The 19,151-nt window shown below is 43.2% G+C and overlaps 1 protein-coding gene across 11 annotated transcripts in view; it reads right to left on the bottom strand.

Annotated features, from left to right (window-relative positions):
* HYDIN (HYDIN axonemal central pair apparatus protein) overlaps positions 1-19,151 on the bottom strand; it is a 346,241-nt gene that overhangs the window by 33,175 nt on the left and 293,915 nt on the right. For 10 of the 11 annotated variants that reach the window (XR_015795149.1, XM_088135430.1, XM_088135429.1 and 7 more), the window contains 3 exons: positions 13,089-13,301; positions 7,548-7,686; positions 6,813-6,978 (listed from right to left, as the gene is read on the bottom strand). Coding sequence is in view for 10 of the 11 variants with exons in the window: in XM_088135430.1 (XP_087991556.1) it covers positions 6,813-6,978; positions 7,548-7,686; positions 13,089-13,301 (518 nt within the window). In the remaining variant the exon portion in view is untranslated. Of the gene's footprint in view, positions 1-3,050; positions 3,936-6,812; positions 6,979-7,547; positions 7,687-13,088; positions 13,302-19,151 lie in introns of those variants that run through there. The other variant, XM_088135435.1, reaches the window with a different exon arrangement.

The following is a 19,151-nucleotide window of genomic DNA, read 5'->3' as shown; positions in this document are numbered from 1 at the left end:
AAGATTCACCAGCAGAAGTATAATCTCTAAATCACAGTAAATGACTGTCACAATTTCTTCTGCTTTGGCCAGACCCCATCTTGTGTGCTGCCTCCACTTCTGGAGGATTCCTAGAAACAGGAATGGATTTGCCTTGGGTTTTCTCTTTCTCTACGTGCATTGCATACCAAATTAATCTTGTGTCCCAACTGTGACCCTGTTTGAATTTGCGAGTTTAGAAATCCCTCTCCTGTTCTACAAAATTTTCCTTTGAATCCAAAGGCATTCATGAAAATGCTTCCTATGTAATCAGATTTTAATTCAGTAAGAAAACATATATGTTAATCCTAGGTTTCTCACAACAATATTCCATAAAACAAAAATGCATATAATCTAGAACCCAACATCCCACTGACTCTACATTTACATTTGTTGGGCTCCCTTCTATCCTAGCCCAATGCCAGGGAGAAGAGCCAGGTCGTTACAGTCCTCCAGAAGTCCAATAGGGTGGAGGCTCTCCGCATTGCAGGTGTGAGCAAGGATATTATTCTTTCTCTCCAGGATTCTTTTTTTCTCTTAGTTTTGCAATTTGAAATTAATTGCCAGTTCTCTCAAGCCTTAGTCAAACTTGGAGGAAAGTGTAAGAGTTGCCGCATAAAGACTCCGTGAGACGCAGGCTTGCACAAAAGCAATTTACTCAGGTGTAATGCAGGTAGTTACAAACAAAGCCAGGGTTGGCTTGGCACAGGTTACATAGCATTTTATAGGTTCCCCGTTCCTGCGCTGCAAGTCCCGCCTGTAAACCGCCCCTGCCCGCCCCGGGCCGATGGCAGGTCCAGCCAGGGTCCTTGGTTCTCGGCTGTCTTGCTCGTGAAGCAGGTCCCGTGAGGCTCACTCACGATGGCACTTGATGGGCGGCTGAGCACAGCTTGAGCTGCGGAGCTCTTTGTCTTCATTGTTGGTCACTTGCCTGCGGCGGCTGGGGAAGTCCCGCTTGTTGCAAGATAATTGGATCCTTCCCACGGCTAATCGCCGCCACCTGTCGGCAGTTTACTTGCGGTTAGCACTTCCTCTTTCGATCACCTGCGCCTGAGGCAAGGAAGCTGACCAGGCGCACTTGAACCTAGCTGGGCAAAATGGCAGCTAGCTTGAATGGCGTGCACTGAGCCAGGCTGAACCTGACAGAAAGAACCCTGTTTAGGGACCAACTAGACCAACGCTTCCGGCTAGAGAGAGGTGGCCTTGGATGGAGCGGTGGCAGTCAGATTCAGAGAACAAGCGGCTTCCGGATGAACTCACTCGGAAAGACCAGCCTAAAGGCCCCATTTCCAACATTTGCATTGAATGTACCTAAGCTAATTTATAATTAGCTCTTTATTAAATAATATTCATAGAAAGACTCTGGACGCTGTACTCAAGCAAACCAGAACAGAGTATCTCAACAATTAAGATAATCCAATGAACAGCCCTTGACACGCTAATAATTTTGTTATTCCACAAGGGCCTGAAGGCGTGTTGAAACAAAGCAGTTTTAAGAACTTTCTTGAGTGAATGGAAGGCAGCGCCCAATTGCAAACACAAATGTACCAAAGAGAAGAATAGGAGACACCTGATGAAACAGCTGAGGTTGTCTAAAGAGCTCTCTGATAAACTGAGAAACAAAAAGAACAAATTTAAAAAATGGGTAAAGGGGCATATAACAAAAATTGACTATCAGAATAGTCCAAATCTGTAAGGAGCACTAAGACTCAGGAGGAGCTGAGACTTGCAATGAGTGCCAAAAATAAGGCTTCTTTGGATATGGGCAGAACAAGGAACAAGGAACAAGTCAAGGAAGCAGTTGGTCTGCTAGTTGGAGAAGATGGCAAGATGATGATGGGCAACAGGGAGAAGGGCAAATTGCTTAATTCAACTTTGCATCTGCTTTTCTGCAAAATGCTGGTGCAAAATGTGGTGGTGCAGGCAGTTATGTGTGAACCTAGAGCGTGCATGTTATACCTCTGCTCCGCAAGCTGCATTGGCTACCAGTCTGCTTCCAGGTTCAATTCCAGGTGCTGGTGATGACCTATAAAGCCCTACATGGCCTGGGGCCAGGATATTTGAGGGACCGCTTCACCCAATTGCATCTACCCATCCCATCAGGTCTGGCAGGAGGGTCCCGTCTACAGAGGAGTGTCATCTGACAGGACCCAGGAGGGTCTTTTCTGCCGCAGCACCCGCCCTCTGGAACATCACCCCCTGAGGTGAGATTGGTCCCAACCCGATTGGTCTTCCAGAAGACCCTGAAGATATGGCTTTGCCATCTAGCCTGGGGACAGCCTGTTATATGATTATATTTCTAGGAAATGAATGGTGCTGTCTCACAGATTATGGGTTTCTTTTAAATGGTTTAATAGTTTATTGTTTTTAATGTTTTTTAATGTTTTCCTTTTTTGTGTGTGATTGTCTTTGTATTGCTTTTTTGGTTTTTAACTCTGTAAGCCACCCAGAGTCGCAGCAGTGAGATGGGTGGCTATATAAATTAAATAAATAAGTAAAAGGAAAAAGGACTGGTTGGTTACATCGCAGGGTGCTAAAGGAATTGGCAGATGTGATCTGGGCTATGAGTGTGCACTCAGTGAATTCAAACAGCGTATCAAAGACCTGGAAATCCAAGAGGACCAGTCCGCTTTGCCTAAGAATGTTTTTTTGAGCAGTCAAGCCTTTTCTTACCAGCCAGCAAGATACCTAAATTACATCACTGTCCCCAAATTCCAGAGGGCACTAACTCTAGCACGCTGTAATGCTCTTCCTACAGCAGGTTTGGAGGGCCGATACAAAAAAGTCCCATGTGAGCTGAGATTGTGTCCCTGTGGACAAGGGGCTATTGAAACTGTAGCACACGTCCTGTTATACTGTGTTTTCTATAAGGACTCACGAACCCATTTAATAACTCCTCATTGTAAGGTTTGCCCCGTTCGACAGAGAAACTCCCGTGACACGTGTGATTCACAAAAGAGGTTTACTCATGCGTAACGTGGCAGTCACAAGCAAAGCCAGGACTGGCTTGGTACAATTGCATCACTCGTTATATTCCCCCCTTCCCGCGCTTTTTTCCGCCCCGCGATCGCGTTACCGCTGCGGATTATCGGCCCCCCAATAATCCCTCTTGATTGTCCATGATGGCAGGTTCGGTCAGGGTCCATTGTCCTTGATTGACAGTCCCCCTCCGGCTTGGGTTGGTCCCCCCCCGTTACGTGCAAGCCCGAGGGTTCTGTGCTGCGCGGCGATCTTGTTTCGCTGCCTGCGGCCCCGTTCATTGTTGGCTCGCGCCGTTATCAGCGTAGAATTAAAACTTCCGCTGCGGTTTTCCTGTTTGGCTGGGCGCAGGTGGCCCGTTAATTAGCGGCGCTTTCAGTTCCTCTTTCCCTCGCTAGCTGCCGCCGGTGGAGTTCGCGTGGTCTGGCTGCGAGCTTCCCCGAAGCCCCGTGCTGACCGAACCTGACACTCATCTGATAAAATATCCAGGAAATTCTGATCTTTTTTATGTCCAGTCATTGTTATCTGATCAGAATGATTTAATTTCCCTGAACATAGCTAAATTTTGTTATACTGTCTGCAAAATTAGGCAGATCTTGACTGCCCACTGATGATCCCACCAACCTGTAAATATATTATCATGTTCTGTTCATTTCATTTAATGTATTTTTAATATATTTCAATATTAAATATTGATTTATTATTGAATATAATAAATTTATATTTTAATGTATTTTTATTTATAATTCTGGTCCATGACTGTAATAAAGATGATGATGATGATCTCAGAACCCCTAACTGTATTGTTTGAGAACTCCTGGAGTATAGGGAAGTGCCAGAAGACTGGAGAAGAGCTATTGTATTTACCATCTTTTTAAAAAAGAAAAACGTGGACCCAGGAAACAACCAGTCAGTTTGACATCAGTGTCTAGGAAAATCTAGGAAAATTAGAAGATATAATCAAGCAGTGGATTTGCAAGCATTTAGAAAGCCAGATGGCGATTGCTACAAATGTACTAAAAAGCGGTTGTGTCAGACAAATCTTACTTCACTTTTTTGACAAAATAATTAAATTAGTAAACCAAGGGAATGCTATGGTTGTAGTGTGCTTAGACTTCAGTTGTTAATCCTGAAGGAGGATGGGGACCAAGTAGAGCCACCGATATCCAGCTATTGCTGGAGACTCCAGAAGTAGCAGAGCCAGTGACCCGACTCTGGCTTTTACAGAACCAGCAAGGTAGCAGGACCTCTCATCCACAGTCCCTGACCGTCTGTCGGACTCCAATTCCTGAGCTGTAGGCAGAGGTGCCTAACAGAGACTCAGTAGCAGAGAGCTAGACTTCATAGACCTGTGAGGCTAGCTAAAAGGTATGGGAGTGCCAACAGGAGAGCAGACTCCACAGCTTCTGTGATGTGTCTCATCTGGCACTGGGTGGAGGCTTAGTGTGGCTTATTTACTGCACTCCCTTGCTGGGGAAAGTGCTGAGAACAACTCTTTAAAACTCACCTCTGACCTGCGTGTTTGTTCTTTGCTGTATCTTGGACCCTGGATTTTGCGTTCTATGTCTCTTGCCTCTTGCATGTGGACAAGATAAAGTAAAAGTCTAAAGTAAAAGTCAAGCTACTACAGCCACAAGGAAACCTGCCCGCCCTTTCCTAAGGATGTGGGACTGCATGGATGCAATAAGGGCAGAGAAGAATTGACCCTTTGCTGCCCTTCTGGCCAGAGGGTTGGCTCAGGCGTGAGCTCATACCTATGTCAGGTGGCATCCAGTTTTAGTTTGACACCATCATCATTCCAGGTTCTTTTCACTCACTTCATCTCCTGGAACCCCTGAATAAGCCAATGAGCAGTGTGAAGTTGACATCTGGACAGAGGCCTCACAACAAGAATCTCACCCAATGCTCTGGCCATGTCTATATTCTAGGTGCAAGATGGAACCACCTGCCAAATTGTTGGATAACTCTCCGAAAGCCCTTTGGAAACCAAGTGGATTCATTAGGTGCCTTGGGTGGACTATTCTAATAGATTTTCCATCCTCCCAGAGATTCAAGGTGCCAGCGATTCACAATGGCCCAACCATAGCAAAAGACAGGTATTACGTTCTCCATATTCAAATCATGTCCCATCCCTTCTGAAATAAAAAATCAACTCAAGCATGTGCCCTACAGGGTAGACCAGACTAAGAAACCAATGCCATATAAGTCTAAAACTACTTGCATTAGAACAGCTCTAGTAACAGAATCTTGCCAGTCTGAATGTGCTTCCTCCCTCACTTTATTTTCATCTGAATTAGGGAGGGGCCTGTCTGAGACCTTTCCTGAAGTTAGTTTCCTGGAATGGATTTAAGTCACACTTGTCTGATTGTTGCCTTGGTTGCAGATCTTCCTGTTGTCCTTCGAGGCCTTTCTTTATGTGCTGTACAATCAGAGCCACCACTACCTGGGAGAATGCCACAGTCTCTGGGGAGACCACACACTCATGAGTCAACCTGGACTCCTCTTCCAGGGCAAGGAGGTTGAGGACTTCAGGACCGCAACATCAGCAGCTTGTTATATTGAATTATATTCTATTTATATGCATCCACACGCACACATTTATATGCAGCGATGCAGTTTTAGATTAGCTTTCAGTGAAAAAATAACACATTCTGGCTCTTGCAGTTAGGGCTTATTCTGAATTATGAGATACCAATAGGGATGTGCGCAAGATGGAAAACAAAGCAGCCCCACTTTCAGGACACCTCAAGCACCCTATGCTCTGTCTGAACAAAAACTGAACCATTTCAAGCGTTCCTTATTCCAATGGAATAGCAATGCCTGTGTATCTAGCCCTATGAAACAACAGGAATTTGGAATACGCCCTTGCTTATCTGGTTTTGCCCTAGAACTACAACTGTAGGTGCAGCAATGTATAACGGCGAGTACTGCACACCACTCAGCCCATGGGAAGATTGCCCAAGCAAACGGTTTTTAAATTCTTTTTGAAAACATTCCATAGCAAGCAATGGAGCCAAGCAAGCAGTTAAGCATTCTTGTTGCACTTGGCCTGCCTAGCCAAACAGCTGCAGTACTGAGCCCAGCAAAGAAGCAAACAGCAGCAAGGGATTCCCTTCAGTGCTTGCCCACTTCCTCCTCTCAACTAGCTCTAGCTGATTAACAGCAGTGGTAGAACCTGGCTTATGACAGGCCAAATCTCCACAGTTTGCAGAAAGGTAAAAGAGAAGAAACTAGTCAAGGAATACTGGAACACTTTAAATGATGAATATTGCTCCAGTTTTGTCCCACACGTAAGACAAATAATCTGGCAAAAAAGTAAAGGTAGCTGTTTCTGCAGGTATGTATAGCAGAATACATTTAGCCATTTTTGGAGAGCAACCACAGCAAACAGCATCTCTGCCATGAAGACTTTAACTTTTCACCAACTAAAGAAAGGAGAAGAGATTGAAAGTGCAAGTGTGGCTTTGCGTTGGTGTGCCCTGCATTTAAGGCTTTTTGGCAATTCTGCATTTGTGCTTTTCTTTTCGTGGACTTGAAACAACTTGAGTCGAACTGCATTAGCTAAAAGTTTTACTGCCCCCATGAAGTCTTAGCCTGTTTTAAATCAAAATGATTATATCAGGATCAAACTGGAAAGATTATTTTTAGCATACCTGATGAAAGACTGCCTCATATGCAGTGCAATGTACAACAATGTGGTTACTGAAAGAATGGCTCAGATGAGAAGCAAGACCCCCAGGCACCCCTGAGGCTGACATCTGGCACAGAGAGAAGAGCCCGAGTCAGGGGCTGGCTGCCTCCTGTGCAGTTCTTACCAATCAAAAGTGAGCGGAAGTTCAGGTGGGCTCTCTCCAAAGACACAGCCGGGTCTGTGGTGTGACCAACCAGGAGGAATGGGACAGTGATGTTGTGTTCCAAAATTGCGAAGGTCCAAAAGGATTCTGTAACATCCAGATGCTTGGGAATGAATTCAAATATAATCTAGAGATGAAAAGACAGACACGATGTTCTGGCTAGCAGTTCTCGCTAGTGGCAATATGTAAGCTATGCAGAGTAATGCAATCATTTGGATCCTGAATTTAGCATTTTACTTCAAAAGCCTTTACAAGTATGCAAAAATTCCAAAATAGCATGTAACAGTTGGATGTTTAAAAGTTAAATAATATTTAAAATATTACAGTATGTCGAATGCTTAGGTGAGTTTTTCACTGGCATGTGAAAAACTACGGAAGGTTTTCTACCAAGCTGAGAAGCCCTTCTTCCCTCATCTCCAAACTACCGGAGAAGGAGCTACGGCATATTTCAGCCCCTCCCTGATGGAGAAGCAGAGCCATGATAGTGGGGAAAAGAAAAGAATCAGAACCCTACACTGTGGCTGAATTAGAAAGGAACCACCGCTAACATCCCGGGAGCACGGTGGCCTGGAACTTCTTTCAAGCTGGCACAAAGCCCTCAAGAGGAGATGCTCAGAGCAGCCATGTTCACATGCAGCGGCACTCCAAGAGCAGCAGAGACCCTTTTGACCTGGAACCCCTCTTCTGTGCACGCACCTCCATCTTCTTCTCTGGCCGGAGCAGCCCCCGCTCAGTGAAACAGATGAAGGCTGGGGGCTCTTTCCCCTCTTCCTGCTGCTCGCAGGTCCACTGGAAAGAGTAGGCAGCATTGGTGGGGTTCAGGATGGCAAAGCTCCTGCCACGAAAAGGAGTCAAATCATAGAAATCCAATCTAAAAAGTAACCTAACCAGATGTTTCTTTATCATCAGTTGTATTATCTGGCATTTAATGGTATTTAAAATTAATCTTAACATAGTGGAAAGAGTTACAAAACTAAGATTCTCTTTTTTTTTAATAATAATTTTATTAAAGTTTACAAATACAGAGATAAAAGACTAATACAAACTAAGAGAAATAAGTGAAGTAAAGAAAAAGAAAAGTACAAAGAGAGAGAAAAAAAAAAGGACAAGAAAAAAAGATAAGGAGAAATATAAAAATGACTCCCCCTCCCTCCAGACAAATATAAACAACTTCAGTAACTTAACCCCTTCTCTAGTATTTTAATAATAATAAAAAATTCTTTTTCCCATATCTCACCTCTAATTAATGAACAAATTGTAAAAATTCATCATTCAATCCTATTCAGCAAAAGTCCACTAAGAGCTACCAGAAATAATAACATATATATTTTAACCTTAATCAAATAAATCCATTTTGTATTCCAACTTATCACTTTCTCTGAGGAATAAAGCAAAAGAAAACTCTCCCCATTTATAAACAAATCTTCAAAGCCTCGTCATTCAGTCCTGGTCAAGAAGAAATTCCATTAATACCTATTAGAAACCACAACATATATATTTTAACCATGATCAAATAAATTCACTTTATAGTCCTAAGCTTGGTCTTTAATCCCATCAAGTAATATCCCACAAGTTGATTTCTTATCATTTTATCTTTGTCTCCTCTCAGGAACAGCTTCAGTAGTTTAACACAGCCCCTTCAAGATAAGGCGGCTATCCAAGTCACTCTTCTGATTTACTATTTATATGTCCTCTTTAGTTATTAAGATATCAGCCAGTTTCATTTGTAAATCCATTGTGGCATCTTTTTCCATATCACTCTTATAGACTGGCATTTTTTAAAAATCCATTTTGAAATCCACATTCAAGTCAGCCTCAGTCTCCATTTTATCCAGAGGGAAAAAATCTGTCCCTCTTCTGTAGCCTCTGTTAGATCCATTTTCATAGCGGCAGACAAACTTGAAAGTAATTTCTGCGTACATTGTTTCCAGACAGCCTTAATTTCTTCTATAGTCAGATAATATTGCTCCATTGTATTAATAGGTCTCTTCTCCTTTAATTGTAATCCTTAGTGCTCTCTGGTTCTCTCTAGTCAACCTTCAAAGTCCCCTCTTATCATATGTTTATTTTCCAATCAGGAAAACTTTCCCATGGGATGATTTCTTACAGTTAATTTCAAAATCTTCATATAAACTTTTATAAAATGTTAAACAACCCACAGGAAATATTCTTTCAAGTGTGGCCCCTTAACTTTCCAAAATCAACATCCTAGCCCCTCTTTTGCTGTTTTTCAAAAAATATTTTTTTTCTTTTTAATCCTTAAACTTGTATGAAGCTTCTTTCATCTAGGATAGAAGGAAGCTCTCCCAGCAAAATGAAACTTGCCTTCAGAAGGTTCTTAACATCCAGAAGATCTCCTACAGTAGTTAAGAGAGGACATGGGCAAACCCAGTGTCCGTTTGAAGGCCCTGTGCTGTGGCTCAGGCAGGATGATTTTCCCCTGACTCCCAGAGCTCTCAAACCTGCCGGATATTGCTACCATTCTCCGAGAGATGCAGTTCTGTTAGCTGAGGCTTATACTTCATTCACATTTCAGCTGGACTGGCACAACATAATGAACTTGGTTACTGAGTTACATACACCTGAGTTACATACATCTGAGTTACATACACCTGAGTTACATACACATACACCTATCACACTACTCCCTTTTGGGGTAAGCAACATTATGCCCACCACAGAAAAACAGTAAGAAACAGTAAGCTGAGAAATTACAGGCATGAGATAAGAAAAAGGAAATCTACCTAAAATCTCCATTCTTCTTCCTACCTTTCTATCCTGGCAAACCATTCTTGCTTCCATCACATTCATTCATGACTTCATACCTTGCCCTTTGATCCTTCCTTCCTTCCTTCCTTCCTTCCTTCCTTCCTTCCTTCCTTCCTTCCTTCCTTCCTTCCTTCCTTCCTTCCTTCCTTCCTTCCTTCCTTTGTTCAATTTCTTCTCAGTGTATGCGAAGAGCCAAACTGCCTATCATAAAGTTGCTCATTGTCACCTTTTGGAGCCTTTCAGTTACAATTCTGCCTAACACCCCTTCCCTTCCCTTCCCTTCCCTTCCCTTCCCTTCCCTTCCCTTCCCTTCCCTTCCCTTCCCTTCCCTTCCCTTCCCTTCCCTTCCCAACTACTGGCATTTCCATGACACTCTGCTCCAAAGCAGTTCTGAGTCCTGTGCAATAAAAATAAAGGTTAAAAGCAACAAAACGCTGACAAAAAGTATTACAATAAAACTAATCAGGGGAGGTAGATCGTAAAATAAAACCTAAAATCCCCCAAATGTTTTCTTTCACCTCTTTTCAGACACTCAGTAGGGAAGAGACAGTTTTCTGTGTTGAGGCCATTTTTTTCACCAGAGGGATGCTATCATTGAGAAGATGCTGCAGATGTAATTCCTTCAGCAGAACTTCTCTCCCAAATCTTATAAGATCTCACTTAACTTAAGGCCCCAAACTATGTAGGGCTTTAAAAGGTGGGAACCAGCACCTTTAAATGCACCTGGAAAACACTGGCACCCAGTGCCCTTCCTGGAATAGAGGTATTAATGAGCAAATCTCAAGGGCCCAACACTAACTGGGCTTCTGAGTGGGCTTCAACAGCAACCCCATGTAAAGCAAGTTGCAGTAGTTCAGTAGTTCAGTCATGAGATGATGAGGGCCTGAGTGTGCCTCCTGGTCCAGGAAAGGTTGCAACTGGTGCGTAAGTGTAATTGTGCAAAGGCTCTCCTGGCCAGAGCCTCAAATTGCTGTTCAAGTAGGAACCTTAAGTACAATGGTGAGCCAATTCCATCCAAGGGAGCATGAGCCCATCTGGAACTAAAGGAGAAGATTTCTGTAACCACAGCCACTCCTTGCTAAGATTCAGTCTGAGCCTGTCCTTCCTATCCAAACCCTAACAGTCTCCAGGCATCCAGTCAGTATCTTCACTGCATCATCTATCCAGCCAGAGGTGGAGATCTACAACTGGGCATTATCCTCATGTTGATGATACCTTGCCCCATGCTGATATATGGCCTCACGCAGTAGCTTCATGTAGATATTAAACAGTAGGAGGAAAAGGACTGAGCCCTGCAGCACCACCACCAACTAAAACTTACGAAGGATGAGAACCACCAAAGGACATTGATCACCGTTCCCAATATTTGCAAGTGGACCAGAAGGCTGATGGTATTGAAGACTGTTAAAAAGTCAGGCAAGACCAGGAGGGTCACACTACCCCTACTGCAGTTTCACCAGAGGTCATCAAACAGGGTGACCAATGCAGTTTTGGTATCATACCCAGATCTGATCTGATGGATAAGGTTCTAGGTAATCCATTTCCTCCAGGAATCTCTATAGCTGTGCACCTGTTACTTCTTCACCGTATTTCCTAAAAAAAGAAGGTTGTCCAAGGTAGCTTGATTCTTGAAAAGGGGACACCGGGAAAAACTTCTCACTCAAGGCCCATAGGAAGCACCCTCTCCCAATTCATATACCCAGCCCCCCATTACTGCACAGGCTCTCAGCAGAACACTTTGTCCACTTCCTCACTGACTCAAACTGATGTCGGATAGCTACACAGTTCTTCCAACTGTCAGGCACAGATGCAGCTTTCCCACATGCGCTCCATAAGCAACCATCCACTTTTAACATTTCTCCAGTGACATTATCATGATCTACAGCCTTACCACTACTCAACATTCTCATAGCATTTATAATTTCCTTTTACTATTTTTTCTTGCATACTAACATTTATAACCTCCATTTTAATTCTACTCTTTGACCTATCATTATAATTTCCATACAAATCTCTAAAATAGTCCTTTCACCATTTCTTTACTTGAGTTTCATCCCAGATTATTTAATCACTTTTATTCTTAGTTCCATTCACTCTGTTAGAGTCTCCTTGTTTTTTGCTCTTCGCCAACTTTCAAAACAATGTTTGATTTGGATCAAAACTGATCTGAATTTGTTTTTGCCTTTTAACCTTACTGTTTCTGAGACTACATTCTCTGAGAATCTTTTTCTCTAGATACATATGCTACAATAGTTTTCAACCTCATTTTTGTTGCAATCATTCCCCCACATTCTTTTTCATATTTCCTTATTGTGTAACTCCACATATTTCTGTGGCGCCCTGTAATGTAATTCTTTTCACTCTGTTCTAAGCAGCTTCCACTTCCTCTTTTCTTACATCCACTCCCCATTAATTTTGTTTGTCCCCTTAGGTGCAGGGTCCGCTTCTTCTGCACTGCACTCACACCTGGTTCTTACACCAAAGCTTAGCAATACCCAGTGCAAAAAGGGTTCTTGTCTTCCAGCCAACAGGTTTGGTCTGAAGAGTGACTGGTCCAGGGTCACCCAGCTGGCTTCCATGCCCAAGGGAGCACTAGAACCTGGGTCTCCCTATGCCTAGTCCAGCACCTTCACCGCTACACCATGCTGGCTTCTGGTCCAATTGTTCTTAAAATGTCTGTGTTGATCCTATTAGAATATTGGAACCTATACTGTAATCACCCTGCTGGTTCTGAACACAGAGGTTAACTATGCCATATTTCATAAAAAGAGCTGCTCTTCAACATTGAAATAGAATAGAATAGAATAGAATAGAATAGAATAGAATAGAATAGAATAGAATAGAATAGAATAGAATAGAACAGAACAGAACAGAACAGAACAGAACAGAACAGAACAGAATAATAACTTTATTGTCATTCCACCATACACTATACACCAAGTGCATAATAAAATGAAATTCCATTGCAATTGGCTTACAATCATACAGTAAAATACAATTGAGATGCCTATATGTGCACAACTAGGCATAAACACCAGGGAGCCCCTAATGAAGCCTGCAAGGCTCAGTTTTCTGAAAGCCCTCCCTTAATTTAAAAATGGTGGCACACAAATTTTTGTGGCACATTGGTATCTAACCCCACAAAAATAGGGGTATGTAACAATGAACCATATTGAAATACCCAGCTAAAATTTTACTTCAGTAACTGCCTAGAAACTGTTTCATTCTTAAAGGGAGAGGTGTAAACAAACACATGAATAACCCAGGCAGGGAGGGACAGTGTAGGAAGTGGAAGAACCTCTCAAGAGCCAGATAGCAGGACAACTTTGAAATAAGGGGGACCAAGTTCTACCCACAGGACTGAAAGGAAGGAACTACCTTCTTTTCATGCTCTCCCTGATGTGACTCTGCCGGCCACCAAAGAGAGACTTTTCAGCAGTTCGCTGCGTTTGCTGGCTTGATGCTCACCTGGTGTTCCTGACATGGACTCCTACAGAGGTGAATTCAATCACTTTAGTTTGAAGGTCCAGACTCATCCCTCCTGGTCCTCGCAAGTCTGAGTTGCGCCTGTTTGCAGTAATGTAATCAGAGTCTTCCAGCTCAAAATGGCAATATGGCAGGAGACTCTTCCCTTTCACAGCCACAACCGGACCCTGCTCATCGAGCTTCAAATTAGGTATGCTGAAAAGAAATAAGCTCATATTAGGAGTGAATGCAAAATAAACGTCTAAGGACTTTCCATGGCCCATGTAGCGCCTGCAGTTTGTGCTCGTTGCGTTGAAACTCTCCCGTCATCAGATGCCGACTGGGGCAGAGTTCATTCCTGAAACGCCACAGAGAGCGGAAAGAACAGCAGGCATAAATATGGGTTTGTGTCTGCATAAAACAATGTCTGCAAATATTTTCTAGTTGAGCCATGCACCAGGGTATCTGCTTGAGAGCTTGTTCACACTGAATTTGCTCAGTCTGTTTGAGAAGGGCACTGATAGCAGGGAAGCTGGGAGATTTGAGAGATGAGAACACATGCTGAGTTGGCTTGAGAGGGTGTTATGATGTGAAAAGCCAAAGCCAAAGCTGACATCTACTCTGGCTCAAACATCTGGATGATACTGTTTTATGAATATAGAGTTGACCATACAGCAGCCCTGCAGATTAGAGCAAGGGAAACGGTGAATGCAGGAATTGGGATCACTGACCTGAACCAATGAGAGTGGCATGCCAACTCACAAGCACCTTAATAGTGTCAACAACCAGTGGGTAGAATACCGAAAGAAACGTCCACCAGTGACATCCATAATGGCAAATTGAAAACCTCCGTGTGAGGTAAAAAGACTGGGGGCAATCAAGGGAAAAGGCTGCACATCCAAACCATAGGAGGTCATCTGCAATTGTAGGCTGTAAATTAAATTTTAAAAATAGGTGGCATGACTAAGTTGACTATTTTTTTGCTGTAAAGATAGAATTAGGTGGTGGCCTTGTCCTTATGCCACAGTATGTAAGAAGGATCAGTTCTACATGTCAGATTCAGCTGGCACGGCACAGCCAACGCCACTGTTCAGTTTCACCGCCCCTAGTCAGTTTCACTGCCTCAGGTGCAGGCGGCAGAAAAGAGGAAGGAGGGCAAACCGCAAGTCAATTGCTGGCAGGTGGCGGCAATTGACTCGGGGCAGGAACGAATGCTTTGTAACAAAGCCGGCTTCCCTCGAACGCCCCAGGCAGCGCCAACCGCAACGGCTCGGAACCACTGCAATTCAGCAGCGATCTGCAAGCAGTCAAGGAGCCCCAGCTTGGCCCGCAGAAGAAAAGCCCAACGAATGCAACGATCAGACACACAAAGGGCAGCAATCAGGGGGACAAAGAAACCCGGCTGAATCTGCCATTAAGGCGAGGGGAAGAACACCGCTGACGAACTGAGTAACCCAGGAAACAGGGTAAAGGGCAGGAACGAGGGGTAACTCCTGGTCAGGGGGGGAACCCTATAAAACCACTGCATGTAACTGCGCCAAGCCAATCCTGGCTTTGTCTGTAACCGCTACGCATTACACTTGAGTAAACTGCTTTCGTACGAGCCTGTGTCTCAGAGTCTTTTATTCAGCACTGAATGCAGCAATCCTTACACTACAAAGTTTATTAGCAACCCTCACAGAAGGCATCCCAAACTATCATCTTTCTGTAGTAAAGTGCACATTGATGGTTCTGGGTGTCTGCCAAAAGATTCACCTGGAGTCCTTTGAATATCTTGGAAAGACCCTAGGAAACAATGTCCAGCCATGACTCACAGCTTTTGCACAGCTGAGTCCATCTGTTAAGACATTTCATTTGCCAGGAATGTGAAACACCAGTAGATACATTGATGGTGAATGTACCAAAACCACAGAGCTAAACTGAGATGAAGCAGGGAGGGAGATACACTGGGAGCTAGAGTTTCGCAGGGCATAAACACAGGACATGTCAATAACTGACTGCCACTTAGGGCTAAGCATGAGAAGCACAATGGGATTCTATAAAGCCAGGGGAGGGCAGGAGACAAAGTCACCCAATTTAAGTTAAGAGTTTATAAGAGGGGGCTACAACTTATTTTGGCAAAGGGCAGTCAATGGTACCACTGGAAGGGCGCCCAACACCCTCCCTCTTTGTTTATATTAAGAGTGCTGTGATTTTGTCTGCTATTCCTTGAATAACATGCCTGAAAAACACCATCTCAGAAGTGCAGCAGGTCTTCATTACTGGAAGGGTTCTCACACATTTCTATGTAGCTGGACCTCTCTAAGTCCATCCCGCGCCTGTTAGGTCCTTGCAGTGTGCTTTCCATATCCTTGTGGAAGTATCTGCGAGAAGATCCTGAGAAGATTATAAAATGGTGGGCAGCAGCAATTACCGTTCCTATACACCTGTTGAATACCGAGACCTGCTGTGAATCCAAAAGGTAGCACCCAATATATTGGAACTACGAGGAACCAGCACGGTCCTTCTTTACAGCTTAATGAAAATAGGCCTCCTTTAGGTTGCATGTGGCAAATCTGGCTTGAAGAAGAGGAAGGATACTTTATATGGTGACCATTCAAAATTTGTGGAAGATGGTAAAAAAGATCCCTGAGGTTCAGAATGGTATGCAAAACACTGTCTTTGTTACAGAGAACAAAAACAGATAAATATGAAGCAACACGTGTTTTTTCCCAAGATTCTTACTCTTTTTCTCTGAAATAAACCTGGCTAAGGAGACTTTGTGAGATACTCAGTCTTTCTCAAAACAATGGGGCACAGTCCTGGAAAAGAAGAGGTGAAGAGTGTAATAACATACAGTGTTTAGATTTGTATCCGGCTTCTCTGGGGTCTGTTGCCCACAAGTCCTGCTGTGCTACCTGATTGTGGTGGGGAGCTGCTCCTGGGAGGGATGAGCGAAGAAGGTTGGGAGTATATGCCAAGAGTATATACTCCCAGCAGGGTCATCCAAGATGTGAAGGTCAACTTAAGAAATTCAGAGAGCTGTTAGAAGAGACAAGCAGCAGCATTACAATAACATCTGTAAAGACATTGAAGATGGGAAGAGACATCGAAAAACAAGGAAAATCTTTCAAAAATTCTCTGAACTCAGAAGGAGGTTCCAACCTTGAATTGGTATGCCCATGGTACCAATGGGCAAATAATAACTGATTCAAAGGAGATCAAAGAAATATATACAGAAACACTGTAGAGTAGAGATGTCAACATCCAAGATACCTTAGAAGATATTCCTTACAAGAATCTCTAGTAATAGAAGATGAAGTTAAATCAGCACTCTGGTCATTGCCAAGTTGGAAGGCTATAGGAACTGATGCAATAACCACTGAAATATGGCAGGCAACAGCAGAAGAATCAGTCAAGGTTCTAACCAAGCTATGCCAGCAAATCTGGAGAACAACGCAGTGGCCAACAGATTGGAAGAGGTCGATCTACATTCCAATACCAAAAAAAAAGAAAAGAAAAAGGAGACTTAGCAAAGTGTGCAAACTATCATACAATATCTTTAATTTCACATGCTAGCAAAATAATGCTTAGGATCATCCAACGCAGATTGGAGCCTTTCATGGAAAAAGAGATGTTAGATGTTCAAGCTGGCTTTAGAAAAGGCTGCGGAACATGAGACATTATTACTGATGTGCGCCAGATAATCGAGAAAGCCAAAGGATACCAAAAAGAAGTCAGTGTGCGCTTCATCGATTATAGAAAAGCCTTTGATTGTGTCATTCACATCAAGCTGTGGAAAGTGCTCAGGAAAATGGGGATCCCAGAACACCTTTTTGTCCTGATGAGAAACGTATATACAAGTCAGAAAGCCACAGTATGGACAGAACAAGGCGAAACAGACTGGATCCAGGTTGGCAAAGAAGTGCGACAAGGCTGCATGCTCTTATTTAACCTATATGCTGAATATATATTAAGGGAAGTTGGATTGGAAGAAGATGAGCATGGTTTTAAAACTGGAGGAAAAAACATCAATAACCTGCACTATGGTGATGACACTACCCTGATAGCCCAAAATGCAACGGATCTGCAAGCCCTAGTACTAAAAGTCAAAGAGCACAGTGAAAAAAATGGGACTAAAATTAAATAAAGAAAACCAAACTAATGACAGCAGGAACAACAACCAGCCTTAGAACTGACAATGAAGATATTGAAGTGGTGGAATTCTTCTGCCTTTTAGGATCACCCTAAAGGAACAAGCAGTCAAGAAATATGTCGCAGACCAGCAGTCGGTGGAGTAGCCTTGAAGGCCTTGGAAAAGATATTCAGATGCCACGATGTGTCTATACCTACAAGGTCAGAATCATGAAGCCATGGTGTTCCCTGTGACACTCAATGGATGTGAAAGGTGGACTTTGAAGAAGCAGGATAGGATGAGTATTGACACTTTTGAACTTTGGTGTTGGAGAAGAGTCCTGAGAATACCATGGATAGCCCAGAAAACAAACTGATGGATCATTGAACAAATCAACCCAGAGTTCTCACTCGAGGCACAAATGTCCAGGCTCAAATTATCCTACTTCGGACATATTCTGCAAAGACCCAGCTCTCTGGAGAAGGCTCTGATGGAAGGAAGTGGATGGAAAGAGAAAAAGAGGAAGACCTGCAATGAGGGGAGTGGACTTGATTACAGGGATGACAGGTGCACTGTTGGGAGACTTGAAGGAACAGGTTAAGGATAGCTTGTCATGGAGAAAGTCTGTATATATGGTCGCTAGGAGTCGTAAACAACTTGATGGCACATAATCAAAAAGGCAACAGGGGAGAAATGTACTTTTAGATTTGCAGGATTCTGTTACTGTAATCTTACAATAAAGTAGAGCTAATTCTTTTGGGTGAGCTTCTTGTCTGGACTACCTTGCAAGGCTGACAGGTGGAAAGCAGAAGATGCAGACTCTAAATCTGATCCATAATCTTCTAGTTCCAAAGGAATAGAATGGTTTGGTACCTACCTGAAGAACTATGACTGCAACATTCTGAGAGGATTGTAGTTTTAGAGGACAGATAAGTGAGGCTGAAGGTGGATAATTCAAAGGTGGAGCAGAAAGGAGGCTAAAAATAAAGCAACCATAGCAGACGAACATGAGGCCAAATTTGCAGTGAGTAAATCCAAAGAAAACACAAGATTAGATGTTCATTGGGAGGACTGAGCGTGTCCCTCCTGAAGTCACTGGGAGAGCCATTATTGTTTTTGAAGACTGTGCAGTTTGATGCAGAGGAATTTGTATGTAACTGCATATGCCTTCACAGGCCTGGATCACTTAGGACCAATATGGTGAACGCGATCTTATAAAATGACCCCCAAGAGGAGACCTATTGCACTCCCAAAAACTGAATAATGACAGTAGTCATAGGGTATGCTGGTAATTACCTCTTTCAAGAAGAGGACCGACAAACCAAATTTTACAAGTTCTCATTCTCTAATGCTGCAGTGACCAGGTGATATGGAAAAAGAATCAGGAGAGGCAATAGTGGCTAGGGAGAGGCATCAAGAACAACATCTGGAATGTTACTGAGAATCCAGGAGGATATGAGGACTGGTGTGACAGCAATCCTGGATCTCATCTGCAAAAGTGGAAACAAAAATCTGGGGCTCCTCTTCTATTCTCTCCATCTGAGCCATCAATATTAGGGATCAAAGAAGAGGAAGAGGGAATTACAGAAATACCCAGTATGTCTCAGCATCACCTGTGAAGATCAAGATGAGGCCACTGATGAAAGGGGCTGAAAAGGGTATCTGTAATTGTGTCATGTCAGGGACTGGGGCTTTACATGGAATAGGCAAAGCACCTGAGGTACCAGGCTGTTTTGGTAAAAGTATTATTGCCTGAACCACTTGTTCTAACTTGAAGTTGGATGCTTGACCATTAAGTCTTTCAAGAGTAAAGTATTGACACCAAAACAGGTTTCAACTTTCTGATGTTTTCCATGATAAAATAAGTACCAGGAATAACCTTCAGTGGGCTGTCTTTTACTTTCACAGACAGCATGTCTCCTGAAGAGCATCTTAGTGAACATCCAGCCAAA

This window comes from Python bivittatus, unplaced genomic scaffold (genome assembly GCF_059951505.1).
Source record: "Python bivittatus isolate LINGU-HERP-01145 unplaced genomic scaffold, Pbiv_v1 ctg000170_np1212, whole genome shotgun sequence".
In the NCBI taxonomy this organism is placed as follows: domain Eukaryota; kingdom Metazoa; phylum Chordata; class Lepidosauria; order Squamata; family Pythonidae; genus Python; species Python bivittatus.
The sequence above is the reverse complement of the archived record's forward strand: the minus strand, read 5'-3'. Positions and strand labels throughout refer to the sequence as shown.